A 15242-nucleotide genomic window follows, 5' to 3' on the forward strand; every position below is an offset into this window, starting at 1 on the left:
CCCTTGTTACAGTAGTTAATATGCAAAAAACAAGGGCAGGAGCTGAAAGTTTACTTCGAGCCAAAGTGCTGCTGAATGTGGTGCTCCTGTTGTTTCTTTACATATCACCCCTTATCTGGTGCGTGATAAGCAGTGCGTCCTTCAATAAAGAAATAATGTAATGACCCGTCCCTACCTCTGACATTCTAGTCCATTTAATATGGCGCTGTATTGCCTTCTCTGGGTTATGGTGACAGCAGAAATGATCAATGGCAACACTGGACCATATTACACAGTTGCTCATTAAGTGTACTCTCTATTGATATTATTAAGCGTTGTTCCAGCATGCAACACCAACGCTCGAGTTTTGATTTCCTGATTATGTTTCTTATGTAGAGCCAGGCTTAGAGGCCCTCACTGTCCTGCACTTCACATCTGTAGTTGTCGCACTAAACACTTGGGGGCAGATTTACAATTACTGGCCCATCCGTGCATATCAGCAGGGATGCGCCAGTAATTGCGCGCCGCAGCTCCGCCAACCTTGATGCGCCGCATTTACAATGCGGCGCACCATGGGGCAAAAACGGCAAAGATGCGTGACACATCCGTGCCGTAAAAGCGGCACAAAGCTGGAGTTGCGTCGCAAGCGTGAAGCAGCTCCTGCAATGATCAGGGGGGCCCTATGTGCACAATGCTGCGTCAATCCTTACGCCTGCTTCAAGCAGGGGCAGGGTTTTGACGCAGCATGGGCCCAAAAGTGACTGAGTGAAATCTTGTAGATTTCACTCAGCCACTTCTGGGAGGCGTTCCTGCTCCGGAAGGCCTTACCCTGCGATGGTGTGCCTCTTCTGGCGCAGGGCTTTACAACATGGCGCATCTGGGAAATGCGTCACATTGTAAATACCCTGCACCATTGCGCATCTTTTGCGCCGCAGCTGCGTCACAAAAGTGACGCAACGGCGGCGTAAAAGCGGCGCAAGGGGTTTATAAATCTGCCCCAAAGTATTTCGACATTAATCCTTTCTATTGTTTTGACTTGACGTAACGTTATCTGTGTACGTTTTTTTTCAGATAAATTTCATCTTTTTATTTAACATCGTCCGAATACTGATGACGAAGCTGCGCGCCTCTACCACGTCAGAGACCATCCAGTACCGGTAGGTGCTCCCCTTCATTTCCGTTTGCCAACTCACCCTTTGCTCTGTCTTTAAGGTTTCGTCACATTAAAATCAAATGGGATTTTACCATGCAAAAATCTACTTTTTTATAATACAGATCCTTGAATATTAAACTGAACATTGTACCATAATGAAGTGGCAAAGGTGCTACACTGTACTCTCTGTTTTGATTGCTATAAAAATAATGGTGCGGATGCTTCATGGTCTCCTATAGTATACAGGCAATGACAGCTCATACGTATTACACTTCCGGTCTGGGATCTTCCCACATGCGAGAGATCCCATAATGGAGGCATGGACGCCATCTTGTTTAAACGCTTGACAATGCTACTTTCAACGCTCACCTTGCAAACCTTAGTGACTGTGTCTATTTCTAAGATCTGCAGGGAGATGTATCTTGCGACAATATATCATGAGCAGATAGTCAACATAGAGCCACGACGCACTAAGATCATTGTTAGAGGCCATGAGAGGTTGAAAATACAATTTATATCTATTGGTTTTTCGTTTTTAGCAAAGTGATCGCAAGCTATCTACCTTGGATCTGAAATATGATTAATATTTAGAGCAAATACTTTCTGACACATTAGGTCAACAGATGTTTCGTTTGGAATGCTCAGAGAAATGTATACCTTGAAATATTTTAGGAAACTCGAAGTGTCTATAACAAAAGTGGATTTGTATGCACAGTTTAGACAAGGTTAAAATGTAATTTATTTTTAAATTTGGCAACAATAACGAATCTATATCCCATTTGATACACAGAGGCTATGTCCCAGTTCGTTTGAGAATAACAACACTGTTCTGATTGTTTTGAGGATTTTATTGCTATAAGCTTAATGGAAGTGTCACTTTACAAAGATACACCAGTGAAAGTGCTGTTTATGTGTTGCACACAAATTGCAGCCCTAAGTCACCCTATGTAGAAAATTATTTATTTTCTTTGGCTAATTAATTTTGCTTTCACAATGTGTATATTTGTGGCATTTGAGGCTTTACTATTAAAGCAGCATGAGAGTTTTGCATGTATCATGTCTGTTGGACCTGGCCCTTTTTGCAGATTTATCCTCCAATATTTTCCGTTTGTGTTGGTTTCTGTCTCCCGGCTCTTTTCCACTGCTGGTCAGTGCTAGAGTGTGTATGCTCTCTGTGTAAATTGAGATACTGATTGGTTATCCATGATTGGCATATTTGATTGATTTAATGGTAAGACCCTAGTAAAGTGCACTGTGTGTGCCCATGCCCCGTAAATCTAATGCTATAAGTGGGCGTGCAGCACTGTTTGTGCCACCCACATGACTAGCCTGTAAACATGTCTCAGACCTGCTATTACAGTGTCTGAGAGCAGTTTCAAACTGCCATCTCGGCCTGGCAAGTGTATCCACTTGCCAGGCCCTAACCTTCTCTTTTACTACATGTAAGGTACCCCTAAGGTAGGCCCAATGTACCCCCATGGTCAGGGTGCAGTGTATGTGAAAGGTAAACATGTACTGGGGTATTTTATATGTCCTGATAGTCAAATACTGAGAATTCTGTTTTCACTTTTGAAAAGTTATCTCTTCCACAGGTTAGCATTGGAGTTGCCTTGTAACATCTTACAAGTGTAACTTTTAATTGGGAAGAGATGGAGATTTGGAGTTTGGGGTCCCTGAACTCAGAATTTAAGGACACGTATTTTAGTGAAGTCAGTGTTTAAATTGTGTATTTGAAATTGCCACTTTTAGAGAATGGGCAGTTTTTTGTTTAACCATCCTGTGCCTTTGCCTGCCTGTGGGATCAATGTCTGGATTATACTTATAGGGGGCTGTTTGTGCAGAGGTGTGCCCTGCATATCCTGATGGGCCATCACCAGGATGCTGATGGGTCTTCCTGAGCTAGAGTGGGGGGAAGAGTTGTCACTAACACCTTAAAAGGGCTGTGCCTGTCATCTCACAATGCTGTCTCTACCCTCTGGAGTGTCTGGGGCCACAGTTTGGCAAGGAGCAATTTGTGAACAACAAAGACATTATTTTGAAGTATGCCTACTTCAAAGGTCAAAAGGGGTATACGTATTGGACCTAAAGCCCCAGACATTTAAAACACTTCTGGATCCAGAGGAACCTCTGCCAAGTAGAAGAGCTGAAGAGCTGTGAGGAGGAGTGCTACCACTCTGCTGTATGTTGCTTTGCTGGGTTGGCCTGCAGTTGCTGCTTCTGCTTTGGAGAGGAGAGGAGAAAGGACTGCACTTTGCTGTGTATCCTGCTATTGAGATTTCTTCAAGAGTGTGTGTGTGCGCTTGTCTCCTGTTAAAAAGTCTCAGGGCCCTCAAAGACTTTATCTGCTACATCCTTGAACTCCACTGCTAGGAGTCCTGACCTGCCTTGTGTTGGCAATTCCAGTTCTGGGCCCTTGGAGGATATTTGACTGCTAAAAGACTTGAGAAAATTGATGCATCACCATGCCAGTACCTGTAGTTCTGATGCAGCAATGCAGGGCAGAAGAAATTTCCACATAGCACCCCGTGCAGCCAAAGAAATCGACGCAGTACCTGCCCTTGGCCAAAGAAACTGCCACAGCCCAATTTCAGTGCACAATGTCTCCGAACTCCAAGACCACTTCACTGACTCCGACGCAGACCCCGCTGTGCAGCTGTTAGAATCGTCACTTCGTAGGACCGCAGCTGAAGAAATCGACGCAGCAACTGTTGATGGCCGCCGCATCGACTGCCAGTGCATCCGGATTTCCACGCATTTCACCTATGCGCCACGTTTTTCCAATGCACCACCCGCAGACCAGAACCGTCTTCGATTTCAATGCATTGATTCCTCTTATAGTCCGGATTCGAAGCAACACTTCTCCTGCTAAAATCTTCTAAAAGTGATATTTTGAGTTTTGGATTTGTAGGGGTATGTGAGATGAATACTTATTTGTGGTTCACTCTGTTAATGTATATAGTTCCTAAGGGGGCTCCCCTTAAAGGGTGAGTGATAATCGTTTAATTTTTTTTTTCAGGTTTAGCGTGGCTGGCTGGAGCATGGTTGTAGATGTTTAGGAGGGAGATGATATGGTTTTTCGATACTTGTCTGACTAGCCTATTGGTTTGGGGGGAGTGGTTATGATTCAGTTTGCAACTCAAGCTAGGTTATATGACCCAGGTATAGGCAGGGGTAGTAGCAGAGTGGCAATTGGTAGTTAGGGTGTTGTTAGTCTGGAGATGAGTCATATGTGAGGACCACTTGTGTTCAAGGTTGGATGTGATATGTATTGGTTAAGAATGTCACCATGATCATCTGCAGCTCAGATTTTATAGCGTCAAGAATAGAGAAAGTGTAGTGATTCCATATGGGCTCCTGGGCAGTGGAAGGACAGTAGAGTGGCGATTTGGCTTCAATAGTGTCCACAGTCGGGTTCTTTGTGATGGTTGGTTGATGGGGGCTGTGGAAATACTGGCCCAGTTAATGGGAGTGTTGGTACAAGGGTCTTTAAAGATTGGGAACTAATGATGTCAGATTGTTTCATCATAGTGCAGAGCTAGCATTATCAACGGAGGAGGGGGTGTTTTGGACATGTCGATGAACGGGTATCTGCCAGGGGAGAGAGGAGGGAAGAGGTGTAAGACTGTGTGGGAGAGATGAGGTTGTCACATAGAGATGAATCAGTGGGGAGATGCGATGGCGTGGGGGAGCAGTGACCTTGTCCAGTTTATGCTTGAGGTGGGAGAAGAGATCGACAAAGAGTTCCATGTTGCGATCTGAAGATTGAATGAGCAATGTGCCACTGTTATAGATGGGATGATGGCATCTGCATTGTGCAGAGGTGAGGGTGCGATAGTATGTTTATGGCTGTTTGGAATTTTCTCGGTGATGGGGGGTGTCAAGTTAGGGCTTTTCTCCATTGAGCACACTGATTGGTAATGAATATGAGGTCATTTAATAATGTACTCTCGCTGTAGCACAAAAAGGAGTCAGATATAAGAGTTTCTGTATTTAGGTTGAGGATTTTGAGTTTGAGATTCCTAATGATGTCTTGATTATGTTAGGGGGTAGTTTATATTGTCGGGTTGTTTACTGCAGGGGATAGTAGAGTGTTCAACTTGCTGGCATGGGAAGGATCCATGCTGGGTGATGTATGCAGGGGAGCTCAAGAGATAGCAGATTAGGGGCTTTACCATGATGGCTGTCCTCTGGGTGCAGGATTGAAGTCTACTGAATAGAGAGGCAGAGAATTCCTTTATCAGTATCAATTTCTTCATGGAAAGGAGTCCTGCTCAGCTACGAATCAGCGAAATAATTAAAACAGATCAGAACCACAACCTTATGGCTGTCAAATGTTTTTGTTACAAAGGACGTCATGCTAGCAAAGTTCCTGCCTTTGAGGTGGGCTCGTTTGTGACAATATTTTTGAAATATATCCAAACTGGAGGGCAAATGACAAAACATTGCATTTCCTTATCAGTGTGAATCGCATTCCAAACTGTCCTTCTAACAAGAGTCCTTCGTGGTAATGCCTCTGACCACCACGGGACAGCAGCTTGTGACGTTGAGTTTTAAAAAAAGAATGTTCACCAGTTTAGGAAAGTTGATCATGATTTTATAAGTACAACAAGACCAAAAAATGTATAACTTTGATGTTGCCTTTGTGTTTAGAGTCTGATGGTACAGCAGGACGCAATATCAGATGTGAGCACAGGCCTCATTCTAAGCTTTAGCAGTTCTCGTCTCCTGCCAGTGGTACTGTTAATTCTTTTTGGGAAGTCGTTTGTTTGCTGTTTGACTTCTGTATTTCACAGCATAACAGATTGCGTCCATTTTAAACTGTTCTGTATTAAGGTATCGAAATCTTCAATATTATACATTTGAATTAAAACATGTCCAGTCCACTAATAGCCATAAACAGACAATTCTTCAGAACATGTTTAATCATGACTCAATTTCAACAATGGTTCTTTGATAAACTTTACCCAAGAAGAAAACCAGCCTTTATTGTGTTTAATTTGCAGAACTTGTAACACTTTGTATTGCTTTCTTTCTTTCTTTCTTTCTTTCTTTCTTTCTTTCTTTCTTTCTTTCTTTCTTTCTTTCTTTCTTTCTTTCTTTCTCTCTTTCTTTCTCTCCCTCTCATTCTTTCTTTATTTCCTTTTCCTCCTTTCTTGTTTTTTTACTTCTTTCTTGCTTTCATTTTTTCATTCATCTTTCCTTTTTTCTTTCAGTATTTCAGTTTTTTCTTTCTTTCTTTCTTCTTTAATTCCTACCATCAATAATTCTTGCTTCACCTTTTCATTCATTCCATTTTTTATCTTGCCGTCCTTTTTTCTTTCATTATTTCATTCCTTCTTTCTTGCTTTCCTTCTTTTCTTTCTTTATTCTTTCCTTTTTTCCTTCCTACTTTCTTTCTTTCATTTCTTCTTCCTTGGTTTTTTCTTTTATTCCTTTGTTCCTGCTCTCTTCTGTTTCATTCTTGCTTTCTTTCTTATCTTTTTTGCTTTCTTTCTTCTTTCTTGTGTTTCTTTCTTCTTTCTCACATTCTTTCTTTCCTAATTTTACCTACCTACTTTCTTTCCTTTTTTACCTTCCTTCTTTCTTGACTTGAACATGAGGTCAAACACAGGCCCCTACAATGGGCATATTAGTCCACTAAGCCACTAGACCCGGATTAGGGTCTCTACCACACCTAGTCATGTGACCCAGAAACAGGCTGCAGGCACCAAATGAACAGTACAAGAAAATGCCAATTTCTAAAAGTGACTTTTTTCAGAATTGTAGCTTTAAAGTCCGACTTTACCATAAAAGAGGGTTTTAAATCACAATTACTCAGACAACAATCATTGCTTCCCCACTTCCTCCTACTCAAAAGTTATCACATATTGGATGTAATAATGTTAACCTATGGGCAAGGTAGGCCTTGTAGTAGTGAAAAACAAACATAGGAGTTTTTCACTACCAGGACAGGTAAAACTTAAAAGTACATGCCCAACATTTTAAATACAATGCACCCTGCCCTGCTGTTTAGGGCCTAAGCTGAGAGTGGCTTGTATGTATTAAAAAGGAAGGTTTAGGCTTAGCAAAAGGTTTATTTTGCCAAGTTGAAATGGCAGTTTAAAATTGCACGCACAGGCTGCAATGGCAGTCCTGGGATATGTATTAAATGACTATTTAAGTGAGTGGCACAATGAGTGCTGCATTTAAAAACCAGTACTGTACTACCAGGTTAATAGAAACTTACAAATAAATTAAATGTTCTAATTGGCTGTAAGCCAATTTAACCATGTTTAAATGAGAGAGAACAAACCCTTTACTACTGGTAAGTAGTGGTAAAGTGTGCAGAGTCCTAGTGCCAACAAATTCAGTAAAACCTGAGGAGGTATGTTATGTTATTTTAGTGGACCATGGCTGCTCCAGCAATGGGGCGTTCCAACGCTAGTTCCAGGACGAAGTGCAGAGGAGGGATCAGGCTAAGGATTAAGCTGGAAAAAACCAGGTCTTCACGGCCTTCCTGAAAGCCCAGTGATTTTGGATGCTCCTGATAGTCACTGGGAGAGCGTTCCGAAGGGCTGAAACCTTCGCTCGGAATTAGCGCCCTCCCTCTCTTACTCTTCTGACACGGGAAACACAGGCCATGTGAAGGTCCGCAGTGCGTAACACACGGCATGGGACATACCGAAGAAGTACATTACATAAGATAGGAGGTGCTTGAAGGGTGAGGATTCTGTGAGCAATACACAATGTCTTAAAGTGGATTCTATTGTCCACCGGAAGCCAGTGTAGTTTAGACCTGAATTTATAGACTGTGCAGAATTTGAGGAGTGCAAACAGAGTCCGCACTGCAGCATTTTGGGCCCTCTGAAGACGTTGGGTCACCAACTTGTTAGCGCCAGATACAAAGAATTGTAATAATCCAGTGATGAAAGAATAGTGAAGTAATCATGTTTGGAGAAAGATCATGCTAAGGCTGACAGGTCTAGAAATGATCTATCTAGATATTTGATGTAGTGGCTTGTGTGTTTATCACTATGTATCCTGACTAAAATAACAGTTTATGGAAAAGTAATTCTAGTAGTCTATCAGCCTGGTTCATGAACGGGCCGTTTTGCGAGGCTCAAATAGCGAATCATAAGGAATCGCTATTTGAGACTCGCAAAACGGTAATCATGTAGGAATCGCAATATTAATTGCGATTCCCACTGATTCCTTATTTGCGATTAGCTAATTGCTAATCGCAAATAAGGAATAACTCCCCATGCATTCCTATGGGCCAAAAGGCCCATAGAAATGCATGGGGAGTCATTCCTCATTTGCGATTAGCAATTAGCTAATCGCAAATGAGATTGCGAGTAAAAGGGTGCCAGGGGTGTCCAAAGGACACCCTGTAGCACCCCTGCAATGGAAATTAACACAGGTGTTGCGCACACACATGTCCAAAGGACATGTGTGTGTGTAACGTGCAACTCAGAAAAATGCATTTAAATGCATTTTTCTGAGTTTTCGCAATTTACCACGAGGTTTGACCTCGCGGTAAATTGCGGCCCGAAATTGCGATTTCGTAATTGTAAAATGGATGATGAATTACATTTAAGGAATCTCAAATAGAGATTCCTTAAATGTAAATCCTCGCAAATATGCGAATTAGCAAATAGCGATTTTTGCATTTGGGATGTTGAATCCCAAATGCAAAAATCGCACTCGCAAAGGGCCAGATTCTCAGAATCTGGCCCTTTGCGAGCCGATTTGGCCTTGATGAATAAGGCTGTTATTCTCCTCAAGCACTCGCAAAACAGTGTATTGCATTTGACAGCCTTGTATATGAAAAGTGTCTGAGAAACAGGTTTGCATTTCTTATCCATGCTGTTTCAAAATGCAATCTAGAAAACATAATTCCTCTGCACAAAAGACAATGACAACAACTGGAAAAGAACAAGAAAAAAATGGTCAACATCATCAATACTTAATTGTGCTCTTATGTATAAAAGTAAGCCTGGTAAAATTAATTCATGCATAGATTTGCATAACTATTAGTTCTGGAAGAGACTTCTAACCACAGATTGCTTACCTTGGGTTGTCCCCCAGGTGTCGGACTGGATCCAGAAAAATCTTAGGCAGTACCTTGGCGCACCAGCAGTTGGCAGTGGCAGCTCCATATCAACTTTGTCTGCAGTGGATGTGACGAGCGCGGTGCCTATATAGGCACAATCCCAGCACGCTGATATCAGTTACTTATTTTCTGCACCAACAGTCGTGGATCAGGAGTGCTACTGAAGACTCTTTTAGACCAGCTTTTTCTCATCTTTTTTTGAGTCAATTTTTCCAAAACTGTTTCCTTTGTGCTTGTGACATGACCCCCTACAATCCTACAGGTTTAAAACCTTATGGGGAATGTCACAGGCAAATGTCTGTGACAGATCCTTATTTGGTTTGCCTTTGGTGCTTGGGCTTGAACCGCGCTCCAAGTCCTGCTTAGACTGCCTTTCGATGCACTCAAAGGTGATTCAGGAAAGGTTGCTTAAGCTCCTTCTGGCACGACACCTCAAGACCCTGCATCATTCGCACTCTTAAGCACAGTCTTGGTCCAATCAGATGATATCGGGCCCACTCCCAGAGCTTCTCCCATGACTGTTCATCCTCCAAATCAAAGTTGTTGTTGGGTAAACGTATAAAGACAAAGAATTCATTGAAGTGTTTCTCAACTTCAATGCACTCTTTCAAGAAGGAGCGGGGGCCGTCCCTGTACCTCTAGGACCGGCTTCCACACACTTCCTATGGAGATGGTGCCAACTCCTTCCCCACCCAGCCGTGAGTTTCCCAGAGACAAATCTACTCCTGCCCATCTTCAGGTGTTCTGTGTGGCCATGGCTCGTATTGTCGAACAACCAACTCCCACTGGTGCATCTTTGGAACACAAGGAGCCAAGAGGTGTTACTCCTGGATTACTGTTGGTGGGCCATCCCATAATTCTGGGTGGACTCTCTAGATCTACCCCCCTGGATTTACACAGATTCTAGCCACGATCCCCATTTCGATCTACTACCTTCACTGGATCTTGGTCACTCAATGCTGCATAAACTTATCATCCATTCCAACTCTGAAGCAGTGCCGCATGGAACTCGTACGAAGTTGAAACCAGAGCCGCTCGAGACAAAACTGACTTCGGTCTCAGACTTTTGGAGAGTGTAAGGAGTATGCTGAGTATGAGTCTTTTGACCCCAATGATTACATTACATAATCCTCCCCGGAGGAGATCTGGTACGAGGAGGAGGGTGACACAAGCGGGCTATATACGTCTCCAGACTCCTTTTAAGTCTCCCCACCCAGTCCAGCTACTGAAGAGAATGTGTCTATTTCAATGGTCGTGGGGAGTAAGTGGAGGTTAAGGCTAATGTTTTAACCGCAGTGTTTCAGTTGGGTCACTCCAATGCAGATCCCTGTTCCATTTTAACAAAATCCTCACGGAAGTCCTCTGGGGGCCTGGTCCAAGTCCCATTTCAGCGTCTCTGTCAACCATCAGTTTGCACGTCACCACCATCCTGCACTGGGGATCCCCAATACCTTACATAGCACTTCACCCCGAGTGTTTCGTGGTGCAAGTTTCAACAGACAGAGTCAACCCAAATGCCTTCCTTGTTACTCCTCTTAATAGGGAATCCAAATGGTTTGAACCCTTTGGGAAGAAGGTCTTCTCACCAAGAAGCCTGACTTTTCAGTCGGTCAATACTGCTTGACATTTGGGCAGATATTTCAAATCCCTATGACATTCGGTGACATTGGTGCTGCCCAGCGTCCTAGAGGAGGCTCAGGATATTACACAAGCCATGTTTGACGACCGGGACATAGAAGAATTGACCATCTGGTTTGGATTGAACACCACAGGCTTCCATGACAGAGTGCTGTGTTCCATGGTAGCCCTTAGGTGCCATGCATGGTTGCTATCCACTGGCATTTCGGGGGATGTTCTAACTAGCCAAATGGACATGCCATTTGATGGCTCTTGCCTGTTATATGGTGGATGCAGCACTGAAGCGCATTGAAGAGAGCAGTGTCATGGCACACTCCACTGCTCTGTGTCAAATGCACTCCTCCTTTCACCCATGTCTATGGTAGAAGGCTTTAGACCAGTCAATATCCTCCACACCACAAGGAAATCAGGTTTCCTAGCCCTTTCAAGGACACTGTGTGGCCCAGTCCTCTGTCATCGCTACCCAAACCTCTTCAGCTCTCCCTCTTTGGTGCACAACATCCAGCAGGTGGCAGAATCCTGCATTTCTTACCAGAGTTGCAGAATGTCATTCCCGACAAATGGGTGTACTTATTGTTTGCCAGGGTTACGACCTCCCATTAATCACAACTCCATCCCCCATGCCACCATCTGTACAACGGCTGTTGGAAGACCATCTGTCTTTGTTATGCCTTAAAGTCCATGCTCTTTTCACTAAAGGAGCCATCAAGAGTGTGTCGCCTCCAGAAGTAGGTAGTGGTTACTACTGCCACTACCTTCTGGTGCAGAAAAAGGTTTGAGGCCTTTGATCTATTCTCGACTTTCACCCTCTCAATGTCTTACTGGGAAAAGACAGGTTCAAAATGCTCAACCTTGCCCAGGTCCTGTCAACCCTAGACCCAGAAGACTGGAGGGCAGCGTTGGACCTGCAAGATGCTTACTTTCCCCTTCTTGCACGCCTGCATACATTACCTGCGGTTCACGGTAGGCTCAGAGCATTTCAAATTTGCTGTGCTCCCCATATGGCCTCCCCAGTGCACCCCGGGTGTTCACGAAAGTGATGGCAGTGTTTGCTGCATATCTTCGGAGTTTGGGCGACCCAGTCTTCCATGACCTCGATGACTGGCTGCTGAAAGGGGGCTCGCCCCAGGCAGTCACCAATCTACCCTTTTAGATTTTATGGGGTTTACTATCAACATGCTGAAGTTAGACATGACTGCTTCTTAAACACTCCCTTTCATCGGAGCTTGTCTGGGCCCAGTGAAGGTTTGCACCTACCCTCTGATGTGGAGAGTCCAGAAAATTCAAGCTATGATCCCAATGTTTCTGCCTCAGTCCTAGATCTAGGTGAGACTTAGTCTAAGGCTGCTGGTTCTGTTGTCCTTCTGCATCCTGTTGTTGAAGCACGCTCTCAAAACGCGTGGTTTATTTCAACCTAAAGTGGTGATTGCCTTTCATGTTGGTCAGATAATTGCCCTTAAAGCTTTCTTTGCTTCCCCTCACCCTTCTAAGGAGGTAGAGAGGCTCCATCATTTGGATCCAAAGAGAGCACTTCGTTTTTGTATCATTCGTTCCATGGAACTCCTACTCGACAATCAATCTTTCATTGGTTTCACCGGAACAAAGCAGGGCAAGGCTGTGCAAAAGAGAACCATCTCTTGAAAATTGTTCTCTGCATTAAAATCCACTATTCATTAGCAAAGAAGCAGTCTCCGGAAGCCAAGTCTGCAACCAAAGCATTAGCATGTGGGGTGCCTGACCTAGACAAATGTCAGGTGGCTACGTGGGCTTTGCTTCATACATTTCTGAAGCACTAAGGTCTGCACATTCAGCTCTGTTGAGATGGGCATTGTGTCCTCTCTGTCCTGCAGGACTTCCTGATTTAAGTCAGTTCCTAACCTCTCCTGCGGTAACATTATTGTTGGGGTATCAATATTAAGATAAGGAATCTCCTATGAGAAGTCTTTTCCAGAGTAACAAGTTACTTACCTATGGTAACTCATTTTCTTGTACAGACTATATCTAACTGTAGGATCCTTACCGACACCCTGTTCCTTCCACTTCTGAGAACTAAACTACTTCCTCTGAATGGTCCTCCTTAGCTTCAGCACACTTGTCACTACCATTCTGATGTGGCTCCTCATCTGTGGACATGTATCTGCGCCTTGTTGTGGCACCTATATAGGCAAGGCACATTTCACATCCAGCATGGATGACATTGACAAGGAGCCATCAGCACCACCTATCAGTATGCAGACTTACTGCTCAAGACTTTCTGAATCCTGTTGGATGCCTGGGGGATAATCTAAAGTAAGGAATTGGCAGTTAGATAGAGTATCTACCATACAACGTATTGCCGGAGGTACGTTGTTCTGTAAGATAACTTCTATATACCAAACACCATGATTTTAGCTTTGTACTTTCATTATCTTTCACATCTAAAACGGTCTGATAACAATGATTTGGAACTCTGAAGTCCAGCGATGGCTCCATTTGGTTCATCAAACATGAAACGACCACACAACTCTAAATGTGCCACATGCTAAAGCTAGAAAGAAACGTGTACTGTATTGCAGGTAAATAGACATGCCAATACCAATGAGGCCAAGGACAGCATGCTAAGCATGGGCGAATTTTGCGAATCTCGCGTTCGCGAATTTTGCGGATTTGCGAACTCGCAATCCGCAAAATCCGCGAATTCTCGCGAATTTGCGGATTTTTTTTTTTTGTGTTTGCGCGGGTTTCTGCCAGTTCGCGAGGGTTTTGTACAATTTCGCAAATTGCGAACTTACCTGTCGGGTCGCAAGTTTCGCGAACTTGTTGTTTCTACGTGTCCAGCCTGTTTGGGACACTCTTCTTCATCACTGCCACTCTCTGTCACCACTGCCACTCTCTGACTACTCATGCCACCCTCTGGCCCACCCATGCCACCCTCTGTTTCATCACAGCACCCTCTGGTTGTCCAGGCAGTGTACATTATTGTGGCAACGCAAGCACACCTTCCCTGCCTCAAGTGACCTGAATTAATTTGGGGCTGATTAATGTGTCACAGAATATTTTTTTAGCTGGCACCTGCTTCCTTAGTGCTTCCTGATTAGTGATCTTTTGCACTTGCTAAGTGCTTTCATTGTTGCAAAATTAGTTACAACACCTGCCCTGCCCCAACTGACAATAATGAATTAGGGGCTGATTAATGGATTTGAACTTCCAGCCTGGCTCCTGCTTGTCTCCCTTAGCTGTAATTCAGGACCTTTGTGGCATATGTGTAACTATTCTGAGGTTCAGAGCAGGGTCACATAATAGTTGCAACTGGCAACTGAACTCTGGAGGGGCCCCTCAGGAAGCACTACAGGAAATGGCTACTAAAGATGAGCCTGAACTTTTGAACCTGGTAAGTAGTTTCAGTTTTGCTAAGATCGTATTTCTGCAATTTTGCACTTATTCGCGGGGCGCGAAGTTGTACTGGAAAGCCGCGAACTCACGCGAACAGTGCGAGCAGTGCGAGCAAAATCCGCTGCTTGCGGATTTGCGGATTTTGCGGGAGATTCGCGAATCTCGCGGATTGCGAATTTACCGAAAATCCGCAAAATCCTCGAGCGAAACGGATTTTCCGCCCATGCTTACAGCATGCACATTCAGAGTACGCTGATCATTCTAAGCAGACCAAATGGCATGAAGCATTTCACCACAGAGTAATGGATTCCTGAAAAAGTGTGAAAAACATATTTCATGTACTCCTTTGTGAATGATAAGGTTCATATTTTTTCTATTCTCAAGCCTGGCAACTCTCAGTTGTAGCATTAAATATCTTCTGTTCTTGAAGTTTTTCTGGAAAATGTGCTACTTGACAACTCCTCTAGTTCGCTGTCTGTCCATTGAAAGTGGTAGGGTGTGCTGTAACCAGTCTTAATAACATATTTTGTGTCTAACTTTAGATACAATGTTCAAATGTCAACATATGCCTATGGCATATAATGTGGAAAATATGGGCCAGATGTAGATAAATGGCATTTATTCCTATGGGCCTGAGGCTCATAGGAATCAATGGCAATAATTGAATCGGTAAATACCGATTCGATAAAATTACTGAATTGTCAAGGGGGACAGGGTGACACTTTGACACCCTATTGCACCCCTGATTCTGGCGTGTGTGCCATGTGACACACATACATGCCCTAAGGGCATGTATGTGTGTCACATAGCACAGGTGTACATGCACAGATGTGCATGCACACTGGAATTCGTTATTTACCACGAAATTATATTTCGTGGTAAATAACGAATTCTTAAGGGCCTGTGGCACTGTTTTCAGTGCCACCTACATCTAGATTTACCGATTCGGTAAATTTACCGAATCGGTATTTTACAGAATCGTTAAATTTACTGATTCGGTAAATTTAC

At 43.6% G+C, this 15242-nt stretch overlaps 1 protein-coding gene across 1 annotated transcript in view; it reads left to right on the plus strand.

The window, feature by feature from the left end:
• The window catches only part of LOC147716922 (corticotropin-releasing hormone receptor 1), a 1353112-nt gene that overhangs the window by 1168001 nt on the left and 169869 nt on the right, over positions 1 to 15242 (plus strand). Inside the window, exon 9 of the mRNA XM_086919826.1 lies at positions 1051 to 1136. Coding sequence (XP_086775952.1) covers positions 1051 to 1136 — 86 coding nt within the window. The remainder of the gene's footprint in view (positions 1 to 1050; positions 1137 to 15242) is intronic.

This window comes from Lissotriton vulgaris, chromosome 5 (assembly GCF_964263255.1).
Source record: "Lissotriton vulgaris chromosome 5, aLisVul1.2, whole genome shotgun sequence".
Taxonomy (NCBI): domain Eukaryota; kingdom Metazoa; phylum Chordata; class Amphibia; order Caudata; family Salamandridae; genus Lissotriton; species Lissotriton vulgaris.